Source organism: Scylla paramamosain, unplaced genomic scaffold (assembly GCF_035594125.1).
Source record: "Scylla paramamosain isolate STU-SP2022 unplaced genomic scaffold, ASM3559412v1 Contig18, whole genome shotgun sequence".
Taxonomy (NCBI): domain Eukaryota; kingdom Metazoa; phylum Arthropoda; class Malacostraca; order Decapoda; family Portunidae; genus Scylla; species Scylla paramamosain.
In genome coordinates, this window is record NW_026973683.1 from 303,281 (window position 1) to 322,500 (window position 19,220).

Below are 19,220 nucleotides of genomic sequence, written 5' to 3' on the forward strand. Positions count from 1 at the left end.
TTCTAATTCAGGGTTTGAAGGGAACTTATCAGCTCAGTTCAGACAAATAAAATCCAAAATTGAACTGCCTGTAGCTTTAATCAGATGAAATGGATGGATGGATTCATTCATTTACAGGAATAGAGTACAATGGAATGGTTCAGAAAAGAAACATAATGTGTGTGAGATGGAGCAATGATCCCAACATACTTTATACACATTGTAGTGGCAACTCCTGATGAACAATTATTGTGAAGTGGGATTGTGTTACAGTGAGAGGAAGCCAAGACCAACCATTCCCTGCCTGGCATCCCCACAGGGCAGCGGGAGGCAGTCTTGGCCACTCCTTCCACCAGCTTAGTGTTGGTGACGTGCAACAAGTAAGTGTTGCCCAAATCTGAAATGCTGAAACTCAAATTCACACAACTTGTAAGATTTTAGGTAGGAATTTTTTATTCATTGATAGTTAATCATCTGATTCACATGAGTTTTAATGTTTGAGAAGAAATTTTTTATGAACTGATAACAAAGTAACATTAGTTTGTCATTCACTAATCCTTCCTCTAGTGCAGGATTCTTGAGTCAACTGGTGCTATAGATAAATTCAAATATTCTTTAGATTTGAAACCTGGATGTGTTGGGATGTGACATTCAGTACTGATAACCTTCTACATCTGCAGTGAGTACTCATGCACCAATGTCATTCACCATTTTGAGTGAAGACAATATTATTCCTCATCAGTGACATGATATCAACATTTGGGTTACAAATTAAACATGCTGGAGTTTTACAGTGGCCAAAAATGCCTCTGACCAAACCAGAAAACCAAGATAATCATTGTTATATCTAACATTTTATTTACATATTTTATCATGGAGTGGAATATTACTTAACTATTTAAGAATTAGATTGGAATATGCATAATTCAGCATGAGACAATTGAAAGGCAGATCACTGGAAATTTACAAACAATTTGATGATCCATTGTGGTAAACTTCTGCATGAGGCACAAACACTGAGTGGAGTCTGTCCACCACACACTTGGAAAAAAGATATCACACTTTCTCTTCTTACCAGGGGCACTGTGCAGTTGGCAGGTGGAAGACATTAGACTACCTCATACACACCCTGACACACAGCACAATTGCCCTAAGGCTTCCCAGGGCATGCAAGGCCTCAACATGGGGTGATGATATAAGGTACCCCACATTAGTTTAGACTATCAAGGTCTGGATGCACTCATAGCACAGGATACCTCACACCACGGTTGCCTAGGGTGTGAGGTCACTGTGGCAGCTTTGCCTGACACAAGAGGACAGCTGTGGCACTGCCAGGTCCCTGATGAGGCCGTGTGTGTTCTGAGATGCCCAACCAGAACCCAGTCAAGGTGAAGGAATGACAAGCTGACACTAAACCATTTTTCAAAATCCATTAATTAGTAGGAAGGAATTGTGAATACAAGAATATTTCTGAAAATACATTTCAGATTTGAGATGAGACTTATGGTAACTATAGATCATATAAATGAGAATTTGTGAGTGTAGGTTATGTGAATGTAAAGTAATACATTCTGAGAACATGCTCCTCTCTCCTTACTACAAGGAAATCACATACTTTTTTTTCTCAGTACACACTTGTCTCATGCATACAGAGGAGTGCTGTACCAGCTGCACACTGGAAACATTTAAAACAGACTGTGAGAGCAAATTATGAAGTGTTGCATCCATTACTAAGCACCCAGCCACCAGGCAACCAATCACACACTGCCTAAGTCCCTCATCTGTCCTGCCTCACTGCCTTCCTCCTCTGAAGGTAAAGCAGTTTTCTCTCCATTTCATCCCTCACTAGAGCTTGCATGTCATGCATAACAGCATCACAAAAATGCTGCAGCACACTGAAGGTGGAGGAAAGACCACAAGAATACATAATACACAATAAAATCCCTCTTATCTGGCATCAACGGGACCGCCGACATGCCGGATACTTGAATAGAAGTAAAATTATGTCCACAATCATCACCCTACACTCATGCATCTTACCATAACAAAGATCAGCTGATCTGATCAGCTGCTTAAGTGTAAGCACAACACCCTTCCTCTTTTCTACAACTTTAGGCATGATGAACACGTCAGGCGATAAACAGTGCACATGCGGGACTGAGTCACTGAGTAAACAGTGCAGTGGGCCGCAGGTGGTGCGACGCAGTGCGCTCTGGTGGCGAGGGGACAAAGTATGCCTCGCGCGGGAATTTTAATAGATTTTATGAGTACACATTGATTTTTTATTGATTTTAAGGCTCAGGGAAAAATGTGCCGGATACTTGAAGCTGCCGGATACTCGAATGCCGGATGAGAGGGATTTTACTGTACTCAGAACTAGTAAAAAAATTTAACTTCCTCTTAAGTAGGAGACTTGGTGATCCATTCCCCAGCAACACACTTTCATAGATCCTGTATAAGAGATAAATTCATGCACAAACATGCACAGACAGACAACTTGGCTTACACACAAGACTAACAGTCACACACCAACCTCATCATGATCCTATTGGCAAATGGCAGACCTGTGCCAGCAGCCTCCTCCACCACACCTCACCTGCCCTTCAACACCATCTTTCCTCACACCTTCAATACGTCTATTCCTTTAAGGTACAAGAAATCTTAGCTTATTTTCCTCAGGCATCCTACCATGGGTCTGTTCTGAGATACAGGCTGACCATCAGTGCTTTGGCATCATCTAATCCATCATATTTTCATCTGGCTATATTCTCTATCTTTTAAATATGCAGTGGTAATTGTGGCACAAAATGCAAATGTAACAACACACACAATTGTGTGAAGTTTGTAAAAATGTTGTGCAAATGTGAAAGAAGCAGCAGAGTAGATCAACAAGTTTGCCTGGCTTGTTTCCTATTTCCTGTTTCATGATATTTGTTTAATCTAATTTAATGCAGTAACTGTTTCATCTAATCTGGAAACAATGTTTGGCATGCCAGGCACACCAGGCTTATCAGGAGGTATATTAATGGTGTCAAGGGAAAACCATTAACTTGGGATGGTTCTGGAACTGAGGATGCTGAAATACTGATGGTCAACCTGTATTACCTTTACAAAATGTACAAAAAATAAGGGTTTGGCTTATTCTTAAGAAGTGAGGAGTCTGCCATGAATGGTGGACTTCTAAGCTTACTGACTTGAAGCAACTAGCGTGACTCTGCAGCCACAGGCCGCCATGCCCCCACAGGCAAGCCGTCCCTTAGGTAATTTTGAGCAGCACACAGGCGAGTTGCCACCAAGCAGTGCACGTCAACCTGTTTCTTCAGCCTCTTTAGGGACTCTGGGGAGCACCACCAACTAAAAGACTGTAAGCAAGGCACCTTAAAGTCAATCTTCCCCCCCAGACTCCCTAGGTAACCCTGGACTCACACCTCCAGCACTCTAAGTCATTCACAACTGTGGTCACAATGAAAATATTGCCACCATCACGTGCGGATCTGTCACTCCCACTGACGAAGAAATAACCAGATCCTCCAGCCACTGTAGCACTGATGACAGCAGCATTTACACAAATGTGACCACAATCAGCAACTGACTAGCAGTGCAGGGCTTGGCCGGGGGGTGAACAAGGAAGCCGCAGCCCTGTGCAGCAGACTAGGGCAGGGTCAGTTGTACCCCTCCTTGCGGTAGTGCTCCCATTTGCTGTGATTGAGGGCTGAGATGTCCTCCACCTTGGCAATGTCCTCGAGATAGGAGGCCAGACGCAGCAGCTCCCGATCCGTCAGGCGGTTCACGTGAGCCTGGCGGAATGCACGGATCTTGAGGCCATTCTGCGGGTTCATGAGGAAGTTGCGGCGCAGGTCGTCAAACATGATGGTGTTCTGCTGGGTGTAGTGTCTGTACTTGCCCCACACCACACCCAGTGGCTTCACCTGAATGAAAGAAAGGAGTGAATGCACCAGAGACCACCACAACACCTCACAAAACACCTGTACTCACACAAGAGGGCACAAAAAAACATTACTAAGGTTATGAATGATGCAGATAGAGGGAAAAAAATAACAACCTCCATGAATTATGCCCAGATAACATAACTAAACATGAAAGTGAAGACCAAACATAGCCATATGGAAAAGAGAATGTAAATTAAATGAACAAGGAGAACACAGGCACAGTAAAGTGAAAATACAACCTGGAACAACAAATGCACAACCAAGACAATTATGAAGGGCACAGACATCCAAACACACCTCAATGACACCATATTTCTGAGTCTCGACGGTGATCATGGCCAAGGAGTCAAGGTAGAAGGCAATCTTGTAATTTGGGTGGCTGGACACTCCAAGTAGCTTCATCTTCTCCACAATCCACTTCATGCTCGTGGCCGACCAGATTGCTATGTCGTAATTCTGTGGCAAGTGTGAGTCTGTTAAGGTAAAGTTCTGTGGTGGTGCTTGTCTGTTGCTCTGTTTATGTCTTGTTTCTGTCTTTTTTTGTCATTTTTTTGGGGTGGGCAATTTCATTTATTTCTTGTTTTGTGTGTGTGTGTATATTTCAGTAATTTTTCTTCTTTTCTTTGTCTGTGTATAGTTTGTTTTCAAAGTCTTAGTCAACATTTCTTGTTTGACTCATTTGGTCAGTTTTAGTCTATAATTCAGTCTATCATTTAGTTTTATTATATTCTTATGTTCTTAAATACTCTGAGCAGACCTAAGTTAACCCAGACCACCTAACTTGACCCAGACAGAATTTAACCTGACCCAGCAGAGCCACACCTTGTAAGCCGAAGTAAGGAATTCGTGCAAATATGGCCTCATCAGCTCAGCTCCAGTCTCGGCAGTGGAGCGATGGTCAAAGAGTGTGTAGTCAATGTCCAGCACCAGCAGCTTCTTCCCTGGCCGCATGTCGTTCAGAAGCTTTACCTTGTACTCCTTGACTCTCTTCTGAACCTGCATGCCAGAACACAAAAAGAATGTGAGGATGATGATGCTTGCTTCATGGGGAGAGAGAGAACATAAAATAAGGGAAGCTGCAAGAAGCCATTTGGCCTACACATGGCAGTCTCTATATGAAACATGATTACCTATGTCCACCTATCTCTCCCCATCCATAAATCTTACCTTCTTTTAAAACTCCCTAATGACTCAGAAAGGAAAGCAAAAATTATATCATTGCAGCATCAAAATTTCAATCACTCAGTGTTGCTCACCTTCTGTAAGTACTCGGCCCTGTTCTCAATGGCCACCTCCTCCTCCTCAATGTCCAGGTCATTGATGACGGGCGGCAAGTTCTCTGGGATGCGCTGGGCCTCCGCTACACTGCTCTCCAGGGAGCCAATCATCATGATCTGATGGAGGTGTTAAGTGTTAATTGCCATACAAGTGGATATCAAATCTGTGTGTCTGTCTCCCTCTGTTCTCTCACCACAACTATTTTCAAAGGCCACAGAGATGATCCTGGGTTCCCAAGGATGTTTCTCCTATTAATGATGTAGAAGTCTTGTTGATCTATCACTAGAACCGCAAAAACACCATTAAAACTCAGGTAACTTCAACTAAAGTCTTCTGAAAGTTGTGAAGGTGTGGCGTAGAGGTGTTTCAGAATATGGTTGTCACTCTCACTGGGGCACTTGACACACTCAACTTAAAACCAATGTGCTACCAGCCCCCCAAAAAATATTCAGCTTTTTTTGCTTTGCTCACAATGGCTAACTTGGCTCATGACCAATTAGGTGAGTACAAAGTTTAGAATTTTCTTCATTTGCTAATAATACAACAATGTTCATACACATTTTACTGCACCTTTGTGACCACTTTTCTTCAAATCCTGTCCAAGACAATTATGAGAACCAACTCGTCAATACTTACCTTGGTCCCTGGTTTGAGGCCAACTGCTCCCATCTTTGTGTCATCATCTGGATACTTTCCTGGGAGAAGAATTAAGAAGAGAGGAGCTTATTTTGTGTGCACACCTTATAAGGTAATTAAAGCATCTCCAAGACTATTTTTTTCGAGATAACATTTATAGCTTCACTGTGAGAGGAAAGCGTTTTAGAATACGACCCTGGGACAGGCAGACACACGCACACACATATACCTTTGACCTTTAAGTTGAGGAGCTTCTGCCTATGTGGCATCACTCCTGTCAGACCCTCAATGGCGTCCTTGAACTCCTTGACGGTCATGGTGTCCTCCTCCACCTCCACCTCGTACTCCTTCCCGCTCCACTTCACCGTTACCTTCATCACCACGACACGACACAAACCAACACAACACTTCCACCTCAGACCACAATTTCTCCCCCCCCCCTCAGTTCTTCTCTGGCTGGCTGGATGTGCGTGTTATCTTGGCTGTTATCTTCTTATCGTGGTCAAAGGGATGAGTGTCAGGTCAGGTCAGGATCAGGAGCAAAAGATCCTTTCACCTCGGACCCCTACTGATTTTCCCCTTGGACTTCTCTCAGGCTGGCTAGATACGGGTCTTATCTTGCTGTTCTGGGACCAGGGATGAATGCCAGGTCAAGCCAGAGTCAGGTTGGGGTCAGGTCACAGCAGAGGAGGTCATGTCAGGGATGACTGAAGTCTGCTCAGAGGTTGGATCTCCTCGGCGTCTCTGTCTGTTTACAGTTTACCAGCTGCCGCCTCTCATCCCATCTCGTCTCACTGGAAGCTATACTTAACTTTCCTATGTAATTACCCTCTAAGCAGCATAACTAACTGGTTATAAGTTATTATGCGTGACTCCTTGCTGTAGATTTACGTTTGGTGTAAATAGTGTAATTTAATCATCCATATATGTAAATGACAACAAAATCAATGCAGATGAATTAACGCATATTATTAACTCCTAACTGTAGATTTGTGTTTTCATGTAACAAAAATAGTTTTGAGTAGGAGGCAGTGATATTTTACACGCTAATTCCTATTAATGCCATTCAAAAATTACAAAGGAATGTCTACAGTGATTCACTCACTATAAAGGATTTTGTTGAGTGATATACCCAAGTCTTTCCCCAGGCAAGGATGCTTTTAGATACTGAAAAGACCGAGAGGTATCTTAGGTAATAAACTGACGACAAAAATCCCCGAAGATCAAATGAATGTTTGTGTGTGTCAGCTGAAAGAAAAAAAAAAAAAAATAGAATTAGACATTTTGGTGTGTGTGTGTGATTTGTCTCCTAGGTTACCCCAACAGGTGTCAAAAGACGGCGCACAGCAGGCTTCTTCATCATTCATTCATTTATTTATTCATAGAGATTTGCCGCTCCCGAAAGAAGTGGCAAGTGCCTTTTTGCTCTAAAACGGCCCAAAGCTGGTTGAGGCGTCTTCGCTCTCTTCTAATCCATTTGTGTCAGATGAGAATAGGGCAAAGACGCCCCAACCGACTTCGCTCTTTCTTATAGCATTTCGGGAGCTCTCCAAAGAACTCTGGAGATGTACGACTAGACCGCATCGAGTACCGTCTTCGGCGTGTTCACAATGATGCTGGCAACCTCAGGAAGTGCCTATGTGAGCCTTTTGTCACTGTAGCGTAGCAGAAGTTTGTAAGCTGACACGAGTGAGTGCTGCAGAGATTGACGGAGACAGACTCCTGCAGGAGGCGCAGAAGAAGGACCCAGACCTCCGCCCAGTAGTGAAATGGCTAGAAACAGGCCTTAGTCCCCTAAGCGCGGTGTAAGTTGCCACTTTGGTCTCTGAGGAAGGTAGACGACCAAAGAAGCAATACAAAACTAAAACAGGTCACAAGAAGAGGAAGAGCATGGGTTGTAGGAAAACGTGGGAGTGTTGCCAGGTACTGTGACTGGGTTTATTATGTTCCATGCCCTCATTAGACTTTTTTAAGTATCCCTTGCTTGTATAGGTGTTAAGGAAAATACGGAGACTGCTAGGAAACATTAAACAACATGAATAATCAATGTTAACAGGTATTTTGATTATGAGTTTCAGTGAACAGTGGTAAATACTTATTTCAAAGCAACTGGGATGACTTTCTGGTGTATTATTAAGTGTTTATATGTCAGAGAGGATATGTATGATATATGAAAGTGGTGATGAGGGGTGGTAGTGGCTGGCATTGTGTGGTATTGTAGCTATAATACGTATGTTGCAAGGATTTAATGGTACTGGTAAGTAGGGCGTATCTGGGGTAGTATTGCGTGCGCTTTTTATCTGATTACACCCTGATAGTAATATGGAAGCTTTACATGTGCCTTGTGAGTTCAGAGTCATTCGGTGCAGTATGTAGCGAGGTGTGGCAGTGACAGTAACGGAGGCTGGAAGATCAAATTATTCAGCCTTTCACCGAATGTTAGGGTGTGGTACGTTACCCCTCCTCCCCACTCGCTCGCTCCACCCAAGAACACACACGCTTGCCTTCATGTGTGTTGAGGGTAAATCTCGTCAATAGCTGTACTTGATGTAATCTATTCCCGCTCCTCTCCAGGATAAGCAAGCTAGGGAACCTGGTGGAAAAGCGGAGTTTTAGGGTGGGAGGGGCCAAAATAGAATAAATTTGGAAAGGTCTAAAATCTAAGGAGAAAACGCCGCTTTTGGGAAAATTTCTAAAAAATAGTCAACAAATGGAATTTTCACCTCCCTCCCATGTCCACCAACACTATCCTAACTGATAAAATTGCCTTAAGGATACTAACCTAACAGGAGGTGCTTCACTAAATTTTATAGGGAAACCAAATTATGCCAAATTTTGACATTCATGAAACACTTAACAGATAAATGGTGGTGTTAAGACTACAACTTCCCTTCTCTGCCTATTCTGTGTTTTCTATTTCACCATTGATCCTTTTTCTTTCCAGGGACATCAGCATAACATTGAAGGGTAGACTGAAGGATTAAGAGATTCCAGTTCCCCTTTGCCTGGCCTTCCCTTGCCATCTTCAGCAATGGGGTTCAGTACATTCTTGGTGGTGTTGGACCCTGAGCTGCCTGTCTATGTCCCAGGGCAGGCTGTCAATGGCTACCTCAAGGTGTCCTGTCATGAGGAAGTCTCCTGCAGAAGTTTGTGGTTTTGGTTTTCTGATGGAACAGTTATTAGAAAAAAAAGTTATCAATTCCTGGAGAGAAAAGTATTATTTTTGAGTTCCAGGAGGTAGTTCATAGCTTTGGTTTTGCTGTTGATTAGTTATTAGAGAGAAAGATATTATCTTTGAGTTCCATTTAAGATAGTTGCATATACTCTGAACTCATTATTCACTTTACCTATCTTTTTATTGTTAATGAGGCATAGTATTTGAGTAACCCTACATGATTTTACTGAACCAAGAATAAAACCACAGGTACTGAAAGCCTTGAGCTACTCCATCACTCCTTTGGCTGTCATTGGTACCTTTTATGCTGCAAACTTGCACCTGACTATTTCAAGTTCTGAGTAGGAATCATAGCAGTCTAAGTGTTTGGTGATGTAAGCTTGGCAGTGTGTTAACGTGTGTGTGTGTTTGCTGGCGGCAGATATCACAGTCACTATCAAGGGGCAGTCCAAGGTGCACTGGTCAGAGAAGAGTGGCAAGAGCAGACGGCACTACCGAGCTGAGGAGCTGTACTTCAGACACCCTGTCCTTGTCTGGAGTGGTGAAGGTATAGCACACACACACACACACACACACACACACACACACACACACACACACACACACACACACACACACACACACACACATACTGATGAAGTTATGTGTGCAAGGAGTATTCATAGCTTTAAAGATAAATATTGACTTGTTAACTTCAAAAGATCGGATATACAAGTTTGACTCTTCTGTAATATTACTATTAGGTAAGAATATATACAAGTGGGACATAATGAGGTTGACTTAATATTGAAGAAAAGTTAAGTATAAATAGATAGTACACACACACACACACACACACACACATCTTTTTCCTTGGTGCTCTCTCTCTCTCTCTCTCTCTCTCTCTCTCTCTCTCTCTCTCTCTCTCTCTCTCTCTCTCTCTCTCTCTCTCTCTCTCTCTCTCTCTCTCTCTCTCTCTCTCTCTCTCTCTCTCTCTCTCTCTCTCTCTCTCTCTCTCTCTCTCTCTCTCTCTCTCTCTCTCTCTCTCTCTCTCTCTCTCTCTCTCTCTCTCTCTCTCTCTCTCTCTCTTAGCTTCAGGTAACAGCAAGAGTCCTGGTAACTGCAGATTAAGAGAAGAATATCTTTTGTTTATGAGGAAAGTACTGAAGGATATTTTTTTCCTGGTCCTTCTTTTACTCTCCCTCACTCTCCTTCCCAGCCTCAGGTAACAACATGAGTCCCGGCAGCTTCAAGTTTCCCTTCTCCTTCATTCTCCCACGAGACATTCCGTCCTCCTTCATGTCACACTTTGGCAAGGTGGTGTACCAGGTGAAGGCAGAGGCTGACCTGCCCTGGAACTTTGACAAGAGCCACAAGGTGTTCTTCTCTGTCAATTTCATGTATGACCTCAATATGGATCCACTGGCCACGGTGAGTTATGGTAGTTGTGTTTGTGTTCGTTGTTATTGTTATTGCCGTTATTGAGAGAGAGAGAGAGAGAGAGAGAGAGAGAGTAGAAATATTAAAGGAAAACAAATAAACTTAACAAATTACTATTGAAAAAAAAAAGGGAGATAGACACAGAGAGAAGAGTACATACAATAAAAACATCAACCAAACCATACAAGACATCCCATCACTCTGCAGATCCCTATGGTAATCCAGAAGGAAGACACCTTGTGCTGCTGCTGTTGTGCTCAGGGCCCAATAGAGATGAACATGCGGGCACAGCGCTCGGGGTATGTGCCTGGAGAGAACATCGTGGTGAATGGAGATGTGGTGAACAATTCAAGTTCTACTGTTGAATATACTGAGATTAAGCTGATTCAGGTAATGGTAATGGTGATGGTGGTGGTGGTGGTGGATGGTTGTTACAGTAGCAGTGATGATAGTTGTAATAGTTATGAAGGATGATGTGTTACTGTGCATTTATTTATATACTTTTTTTTTGTGTTGTCATTATGTCTTGCTTTCTCTCTTCCATCTTTGTCTTTCCCTTTCCACACCAACTCCAATATAATGTTTGTTTCCCTTTTCTTCCATCTTTTTTTCTCTCTCCTGCTCTCTCCTCCCTTTCTTTTCCATCATTGTCTTTCCCTCCCCACCAACCCCATTCCAACTCCAGTTTCTCCCTCTCTTCCACCCTTTTTTCCCTCCCCTCCCCTCACTTTCTTTCTTCAATCTTTCCCCTTTCTCTCCCCCACCAATCGTAATCCAAAGGCTGTTTCTCCGGCATGCAGGTAATCACTTATATCACCAAGTCAAAGCAGAAGCAGACAGAGAGGACAGTGCAGAGAGTGTACCACCCTCTACTGGGACCCGGTAGGAGGGACGAGTGGGCCTCTGTGCCTCTGCCCATCCCTGCCGTGCCTGCCAGTCACCTGAAGCACTGCAACATTATAACCATTGATTACATCTTTGTGGTAAGTCAAGGAGAGATTGTTGTATTTTGAGATACTTCTGTGCTGCACCATAATTCTTTTCAGAAGGCTGTAGTTGAAGCTGCATGGGTTTTAAAGAGTGTGTTTATGGTTCTAGTGATAGATTGAGAAGATTTCTATGTTATTAACAGGAGAAATATTCTTGAGAACTTGGCTAATCATCTCTGTGGCCTCTGAAAAGAGTTGTATGAGAGAACAAAATTTTTCTGAATGCTGACAAGAGAGAGATATATAGTAAATGTTATCCTATACATTATAATTGCCTTTTGTGTGTGTGTATGTGTATGTGTGTTTCTTTCAGTAGGATAAACAAACTGACGTATATTCTCACCTCCAAACAGCTGCTGGCAAAGTTTGGGACTTGCAGGACAATGAAAGCCAAGGTGCCCGTGATCCTTGGCTCCTTGCCCCTACAGAACACGTACTCCTCCTTCCTCATCCAGCCCAGTGCTGCTGAGTTTGGTGGAACCACCATGACAATCCCCACCAACCATACCCCCAACCACAGCCCTCAACACAGCCCTGTTGTCCCCCCACACTCACACCTGCCCTCAGCTCCCTCACTCACTGCGTCTCCATACAGTGGTGACCCACCTCCCTACACTGAAAGCTTCCTGCCCGAAGAGTTCCGTGATGTCCGTAAGTATTGCAGTATTTTGTTTGTGTGGTGTTGTGATGCCATTTCTTAGTGTTCCAAAAGAATGGTCAAAAGAAACAGACAAAATTGGAAGATAAGTGTTTTTAAGCCTCCCCTCTTGTCACCTTCCATTGCAGCTGTGCTAATGTTTCTTTCTCTCTCTTTCTCACTGTATCTCACCTGTAGCCCCACCCTCCTATGCCTCCTGTGTGTTCGGCACTGCAAATGGTGGCAGACTGGACGATGACGCTGAGGACAGTGATACTGGGGAGTTTGCCCCTCGCTACCTTACCTACAGGACACAAACATAGAGGGGCAGTGTAATGCTCCCTCTCTGCTGCCAAATGGTGGAGGTATGTCACTGCCTCTCAGGTGAATGTACTGGGAAATGTTAGAAAGATGGATGGATATGTTGACATGCATAGGTTCTCTTAAGAATAAACAGTACATATTTCTGCTTGTATACTGATACTAGAGAGATAGACGGATATGTTGGTAAATGCATAGGCTTATGTGAGAATAAATGGTACATATTTCTGTATGCTGTATTTGATTTGTCAGTAAGATCATATGAGGATAAACAACAAATATTTATGATTGTTGATATTTTAGACAGTTTGTCTCCAGGATCTACTGGTAATAATTGAGTCATTTATGTGTCAGTGAGGATATGAGAATAAACAGGTATTTCTGATTGTTGATGTTTAGTTTATTTGTCTCTAGGACCAACAACTATTTCTGATTGCTAATATTTAGTCATTTTGCCTCCAGAACCTATTGAAAATCAGTGTCATTTCTGTGTTAGTGAGAATAAGAGAATAACAAGTATTTCTGATTATTGATGGTTAGTTTATTTATCTCTAGGACCAACAAGTATTTCTGATTGTTGATATTTTGTCAGTTTGCCTCCAGGACCTAGTGGAAGTCGGTCATTTCTGTGTTGCTATTCAATTTGCAATCCTGCAGGACTGGCCTTTCTTGCTGTCATGTGAGTCTCGGTGTTCCAGCCTGGACTGCTCCAGCATGGCCCGGCCCCACCACTGACAGCACTACCTCAGCCTCACATTCTCCAATACTTTATGCAGCGTAAGATTCGTCTCAGGGCACCAGTCAGCTGTGTGGATAAATATTCCATTACGACCACAGACATGCATTTCAAGAGTTCAGGAAGTCTTATGTAGGTGTGCAATATGTCTCTAGTACATGCAGTCCCTCAAAAAAATAGGTAAATAAAGATTCATTGAGGTGCCAGTCTCAAAGGAAAGGTAAAAAAGGTTCACTTGGCTTCCAGCAGTTTCTTGTTGTAAGTGTTGGTGTTCTCTCTTTCCTCCTCCAGCTTGTGCCGTATGATGTGTGCTGTTGTGGCACCTCATCTTGTGTACTTGACTCTATGGTGATGATGCTGTCTTGTACTGATACTGTGTCTTATCTTAAACAGTGCACAGGTTAATGAATCTCTCTCTGTCTCTCTCTCTCTGTCTCTCTCTCTCTCTCTCTCTCTCTCTCTCTCTCTCTCTCTCTCTCTCTCTCTCTCTCTCTCTCTCTCTCTCTCTCTCTCTCTCTCTCTCTCTCTCTCTCTCTCTCTCTCTCTCTCTCTCTCTCTCTCTCTCTCTCTCTCTCCGGACCAGTCTGATGGTGAACAAGAGTGTCAGTCACACATGCCATCCACTCAAGGCTCAGGTAACCATTCCGTCAAAACTTTGCCTACTGTAGTGTTTTGAAGGATTTTGGCATAATAATTTACTCTTTTGTTTCCTCCAGATTGCATCCCTGAGGAACACGTTTAATGTTTACTGTATGTACTCTAATACTAACAACCATTTTTGATGTTCTAGGAGAAATAGAAAAGACAGTAGTAGGGTAAACTTATAGAAATACATTTTTCCAGTGATAATGTGAAAGAAAACTGACAATTCACAACTGAGAGGTCCAGGGTTCCAATCCCAGCATAGTGGAGACAATTTAGATGTGTTTCCTTCCATGCTGCATTTTTCAAAACTAAATGTAAAATAACAAAAATATTTCTTGCTTTGCATTTTCAGATTCTTCTGGAAATTTGTTTGATATTTTCTAAGTATTTTCAAAGAATAGCAACGGTTTTTTGTTTATTCCTACAAATTCTAGTCTCTATCTCTCTCTCTTTTTCTTTCTTTCACCTCCATCCTTTCCTTTGACATCAGTTTTGTTAATTTCTTGTGTTATTAATTTTCTGCTTTCTTGTTGAATGCCACGTGTACAGTGACGTGACTCCTCAGTTTACAGTGGCCTCAGCTTCTGCTGTTTGGTCACAATGCTGATAATACTCATCCCCCTGTGTACTTTCACCCTTACTGATTCTTTTTGTTACTGTTTGAGTTTATTATATTCTATTTACTGCATATATTTTTTCCATGTATTTTTCTTATCTTCAGGGCTAGAGTAGATATGTTTTTATGGCCTAGAGTATAACTTTACAGTACTATAGCATTAGCATTAGCATAGGTGAGTGACATACTGTAGGTGCTCACTTAGGTTGGTTCCCTTGAGGACCCCATGTAATTCTATCCTCAATTAGCAACTGTTTTGATGGTGTTGCTTCATGTTGATAGCGTTGATATTGTCGTTGATTCGTGTCGTTAACGTACATATGCACTGCACTGGCTAAAAGTTACATCATGGGAGGCAAAACAGTTGATATGATGCTGATAGGTTTGGTGAACTGATGGAAAAAGGGAAAGGTTACATGTAGTATTCCATGAAAGGAGTCAATGAAGTCTGTGACGTTATTTCTGGCCACAGTTAAGCATACAGAACACATTAGTGGAGGCTGTATTCTGAAATGCTCTGCTCTCTCTCACCACAACTATTTTCCAAGGCCACATAAATGATTAGCTGGGTAGAAATCTTGTTAATCTGTCACTAGAACTGTAAAAACACTTAAAACCCACGTCTCTTCAGCTAGAGGCTTTTGAAAGTAATGGAGATGTGGTACAAAAGTGTTTCAGAGTACAGCTTTCTATATGACACAGTAGACACTTTGTAACACACTAGTTGATGCAAATCAGTAAGACTGCTATACTGGCTGAGAATCCTTTATCTGGAAGGCTCTGAAATATGGTAGTTTTCAAGTGCTGACATTCATTATGACTCGTTCATATTTACTCACCTCTGTAATATTATGAATGGTATTGCAGGAAAGTATTATCTGAATCTTATATGTAGTGCATTCTTTTGACTTATGATATATGCAATATATCAAATTTACCATTGTTTTTTAACACAACCATATTCTTAAGCTGAGGTATGTGCGTGTGCGTAAATCCCCAAAACTGCAGTACAAACATCAGCATTTTCTTATATAGCTATCCTCCCCTGCTCTTCTTAATACAATATTCCTACAGAGCCACAAGTGTAGTGATTGGAGGAATAGAGACACAGAGCATTACCTTGGATCCTGACAATCACTTATTCTGATGCTTAAGGTGCTATAGTTTATATATTGTATCATTCTTCAGTCCTCAATCAGTGCCTTGCTTAACTAAAGATTTATTGCCTTCAGATCAGCATTCCAGTGTGTCGATGATGTTCCTGAATATGGGAATGACTGGTTCTCACTGGAATGTGTTACCTGTTTATGTCCTCTGGTATAATGTATACCATCAAGTGGCCCTTCATTTAACATCACCTCTTGCTTCATAGTGTCATCTTCAGTGTTCCCATGATGCTCCAGAATGTGGGAATGACTAGTCCTCCCTGGATTGTGTTACTTAATTATGTCTTCTGTTTAATATCATAATACACCAAGTAGCTCTCCATTTAACACCACCTCTTGCATCACAGTGTCATCTCCAGTGCATTGACATATCCCTGTTCTCATGTCACAATGCAATTTCGCCTGTCTGGCATGTAACCTAACCTAACTTCACCTAACCTAACTAGAGCATTCCGGGCAAGGCATTCTCAGCAAAGTGTCATTGATATTTTTAAGATAGCATTTTAGCAATGACTATGTACTCTAGTATGTATCCTGCCATTATGACTTACACGTTGCCTCTTTAAGTACAAAGCCAAGACGTGTGAGTCAAGGCTAGCTAGCGGTGGCTCTGCTCGGTCTGTGCAGCAATTGGGTGCCTTTGTTATTGTGTGTTCCTTGCTTTGCCTTGCGCTTAGGTGCTGTAGTGCTAGTGAGTAATGGTGGTGGTGGTAGTGGTGGTGGTGGCAGTGGTGGTGGTGGCAGTGGTGGTGTGGGTCCTCTTTTGAGTATTTGTAAGGAGAGTGTGGGAGTGGATTGGTTGGTGTAATGTGCTTAGTTATTACTGGTGTATTAGTAGTGAAGGAGTGTGTGTTTGTGAGGGGTGGTGTATGCACTATGTGTACATGTTGTTGCTTTAGTAGGAATGCCATAATTGATTTTTACTTGATTACAGGTGAATTGTGATTTGTAAATGAGTTACATTCCTTGAAAATCATTTATATCTTGAAAACTTGTAAATTAGATTTGAAAATTTTACATCAAATGTGAATTTTGTAATTTTTGGTAATTTTTTTAAGCTTATTATTTATAAATATGAATTGTGCATATGTAAAACAGTACAGAAGACAAAATCACCTACTTGTACTTTAAAAACCATAAAAGGAACATTTGTAAATCATGATTCACCTACATGAGAGACAGGAAGATGTGAGAGTGAGAGGAGTGAAGAATGCAAGGGTAAGGAGCATTGGGTGAAGCAAGGCAAGGCTTCTCTGTCATGGCTACATCCCAAGGCAACAGGTGTTTGCAAGGTGGCAACTGTGTGTGGCCCTGGGGAGTGTTGGTTAGCTGAATGGACTGGTGATTGTGTGTGTGTGTATGTAGAAGAGTTCTTTTGAATTAGATCTACAGAGTTTATGAGAATATATGATGTCTCCTTTTGTTTTCTCCTTTATATCTTTTCCCTCCTCTCTTCTCTCTTTTTATTGCTTTCATATCCATTTTTTTTTTACTTCCATTCCTTTTTTCTTTCCTATATAGTCTTTTCTTTTACACTCTCTCTCTCTCTCTCTCTCTCTCTCTCTCTCTCTCTCTCTCTCTCTCTCTCTCTCTCTCTCTCTCTCTCTCTCTCTCTCCAAAGTTTCACTGCAGCAAGGTTTAATTTCTAATGCTGTGCTTTATATAGAAGAATATTAAAATGTGCTTGAATTGATCTATTTAGTTAAATAGTGTAGCAGCTACAAGCCATGCAACAAACAATGTACTAACCTATTACTCTTGTGGTGCTTGGATTGACTACTAATAATAATCTTGTATCATGTTTTTACAATAGTGCTGTTGTTACATTATAGTTAAGTATACTATATAAAAAAAAACATTTTGTTACATTTTTTGGCATGCCTTTTATGAACTCATGTAATGGGTAAAGATTATATATTGAAACTAATAATCTTCTCATTATTATTATACCCGCAATATATAACTTTTATTTATTTATTTTTATACATACTGCATACTGGTGCTGGGTTATATATATATATATATATATATATATATATATATATATATATATATATATATATATATATATATATATATATATATATATATATATATATATATATATATATATATATATATATATATATATATATATATATATATATATATATATATATATATATATATATATATATATATATATATATATCTGAAATCTATAATCTAGGTTTTCAGTTAAATTATCCAGATTTGATCATATGTAAAATGTTACGAATTGGGGTAGATGACTAATCTAATCTTATTCAACAACGAAGAGCTTTCTGAATGGACAGAGTAAGAAGAAAATATAACGTTACTGGCATTAACAATAGTAGTAGTAGTAGTAGTAGTGATGGTGGTGGTGGTGGTTGTAGAAGCCGATGCTTAGGCAGGTATAGCAGGACTGCCTTATTTAGCCTATGAACCCTGTAAAAACTGTACTAAAAGTCATCACAGGCACAAGAAAATAGCGTTGCCCATCCTTTCAATACACCCCCGGGGGAAGACCACGCCTCGCCGCCCACTGGTTCTCCTTGAGCCTGTGGATCGGGGACGTGCACGAGAGGAAGGCAGGTTTAGGAGTAGGAGAAAAAATACATGCGTACTTATTAATGACGTTGCTGCTAATAAAGCTTAATTTCGTAGAGAGAGAGAGAGAGAGAGAGAGAGAGAGAGAGAGAGAGCGTGTGTGGGTTCCGATCGATGTGGTAGGTAAAATGTCATCTCATTCAACGTTTATGTCTATATTTGCTTGTCTATTTCTCCATAAACCAATAGCAGTATTTCTTGTGATAACCTTATACTGAAGGTCACCGTGGTTGCAAGGTAGGGACGCTGCCAGTTAATGAAAAGACCAAAGGCGAGTCATTACTTCGCCCGGAGGTTTGCCAGTCAAGTTACGCTCTGCTACACACTGGTTTTGCTATTCACATTTCTTCTCATTTTTGAGCCAAGCTACCAGATTTTTTCCCTTACAATCCTCAGGGAACAGTCACCCCTAAGAGTTTCTGAATTAAGTGCTGCAATTTTCTACCCGATAAGGTTCGTCAGATCTGTGGGTTCTCAATTGTAACATTTATTCAGAAACTCATAGGGGTGATTATGTCTTGTAAGTTATGAATGGAAGGGAAAAAAGGTTTGCTTGATAATGTGGCAGCAGGTTCCACGGGAGGGGGAGTGGGTGGTCAAAATTTGAAATTTTTGGAGGTAAGCAGAAATCTTTGTTGTCTCCCTTTGCAAAATCCAGGAAAGACATTATCCAAGATAAAAAAAAAAAATTATGAGTGTTTTCCTCAGTGATGGTGTTGAAGCCTTATCAAACTATCACTAGAATAATTAAAATCAAATCAATAAAACCTAACAATTTCCACTAGCCTGTTGAAAGTAGCAAATTCTACGTAAACGCCATGCCTGTTTTTATATAATTTCCTCTTACCTCTGCCTTGAACTGATATAAGAGCGAGGTTTTAATACACCTTTTCAAATTTTTGGGTACTTTTTATCAGACAACTGGCAGCTCAGTGGATCTTTGTTTATTTATTTACTTATTTATTTATTTAGTTATACTATTTTTTTGTGTAGCCAGAGCCCCTCTCAGAAAATAAATTATTACTAATTGGAATTCTCATGGGCGTTTTCTTCAGTGACGTTA

The 19,220-nt window shown here is 41.2% G+C and overlaps 2 protein-coding genes across 8 annotated transcripts; one reads left to right on the forward strand and one right to left on the reverse strand.

Moving 5' to 3' along the window:
• Positions 1-59: 59 nt before the first annotated feature.
• On the reverse strand, positions 60-6,645 carry LOC135097372 (ubiquitin-like domain-containing CTD phosphatase 1). The gene is made up of 6 exons (XM_063999203.1): positions 6,073-6,645; positions 5,844-5,902; positions 5,186-5,323; positions 4,752-4,925; positions 4,227-4,385; positions 60-3,908 (listed from the first exon to the last, which is right to left on the reverse strand). The coding sequence occupies exons 1-6, from the start codon at positions 6,218-6,220 to the stop codon at positions 3,642-3,644; spliced, it is 945 nt and encodes a 314-aa protein (XP_063855273.1). The 5' UTR covers positions 6,221-6,645; the 3' UTR covers positions 60-3,641.
• A 585-nt stretch (positions 6,646-7,230) lies between these two features.
• Positions 7,231-17,477, forward strand: LOC135097370 (arrestin domain-containing protein 17-like). 7 transcript variants are annotated; one of them, XM_063999197.1, is made up of 9 exons: positions 7,231-7,766; positions 8,788-8,989; positions 9,440-9,565; positions 10,217-10,428; positions 10,645-10,827; positions 11,238-11,420; positions 11,780-12,077; positions 12,262-12,428; positions 13,042-17,477. In XM_063999197.1, exons 2-8 carry the CDS (start codon positions 8,875-8,877, stop codon positions 12,384-12,386), a joined length of 1,242 nt encoding a protein of 413 aa, XP_063855267.1. In that variant the 5' UTR covers positions 7,231-7,766; positions 8,788-8,874; the 3' UTR covers positions 12,387-12,428; positions 13,042-17,477. The 7 variants fall into 7 exon arrangements, with proteins under 7 accessions (XP_063855267.1, XP_063855266.1, XP_063855271.1 ...); XM_063999196.1 differs by having other exon boundaries at positions 7,232-7,648; XM_063999201.1 differs by lacking the exon at positions 7,231-7,766 and adding an exon at positions 8,078-8,100.
• Positions 17,478-19,220: the final 1,743 nt, after the last annotated feature.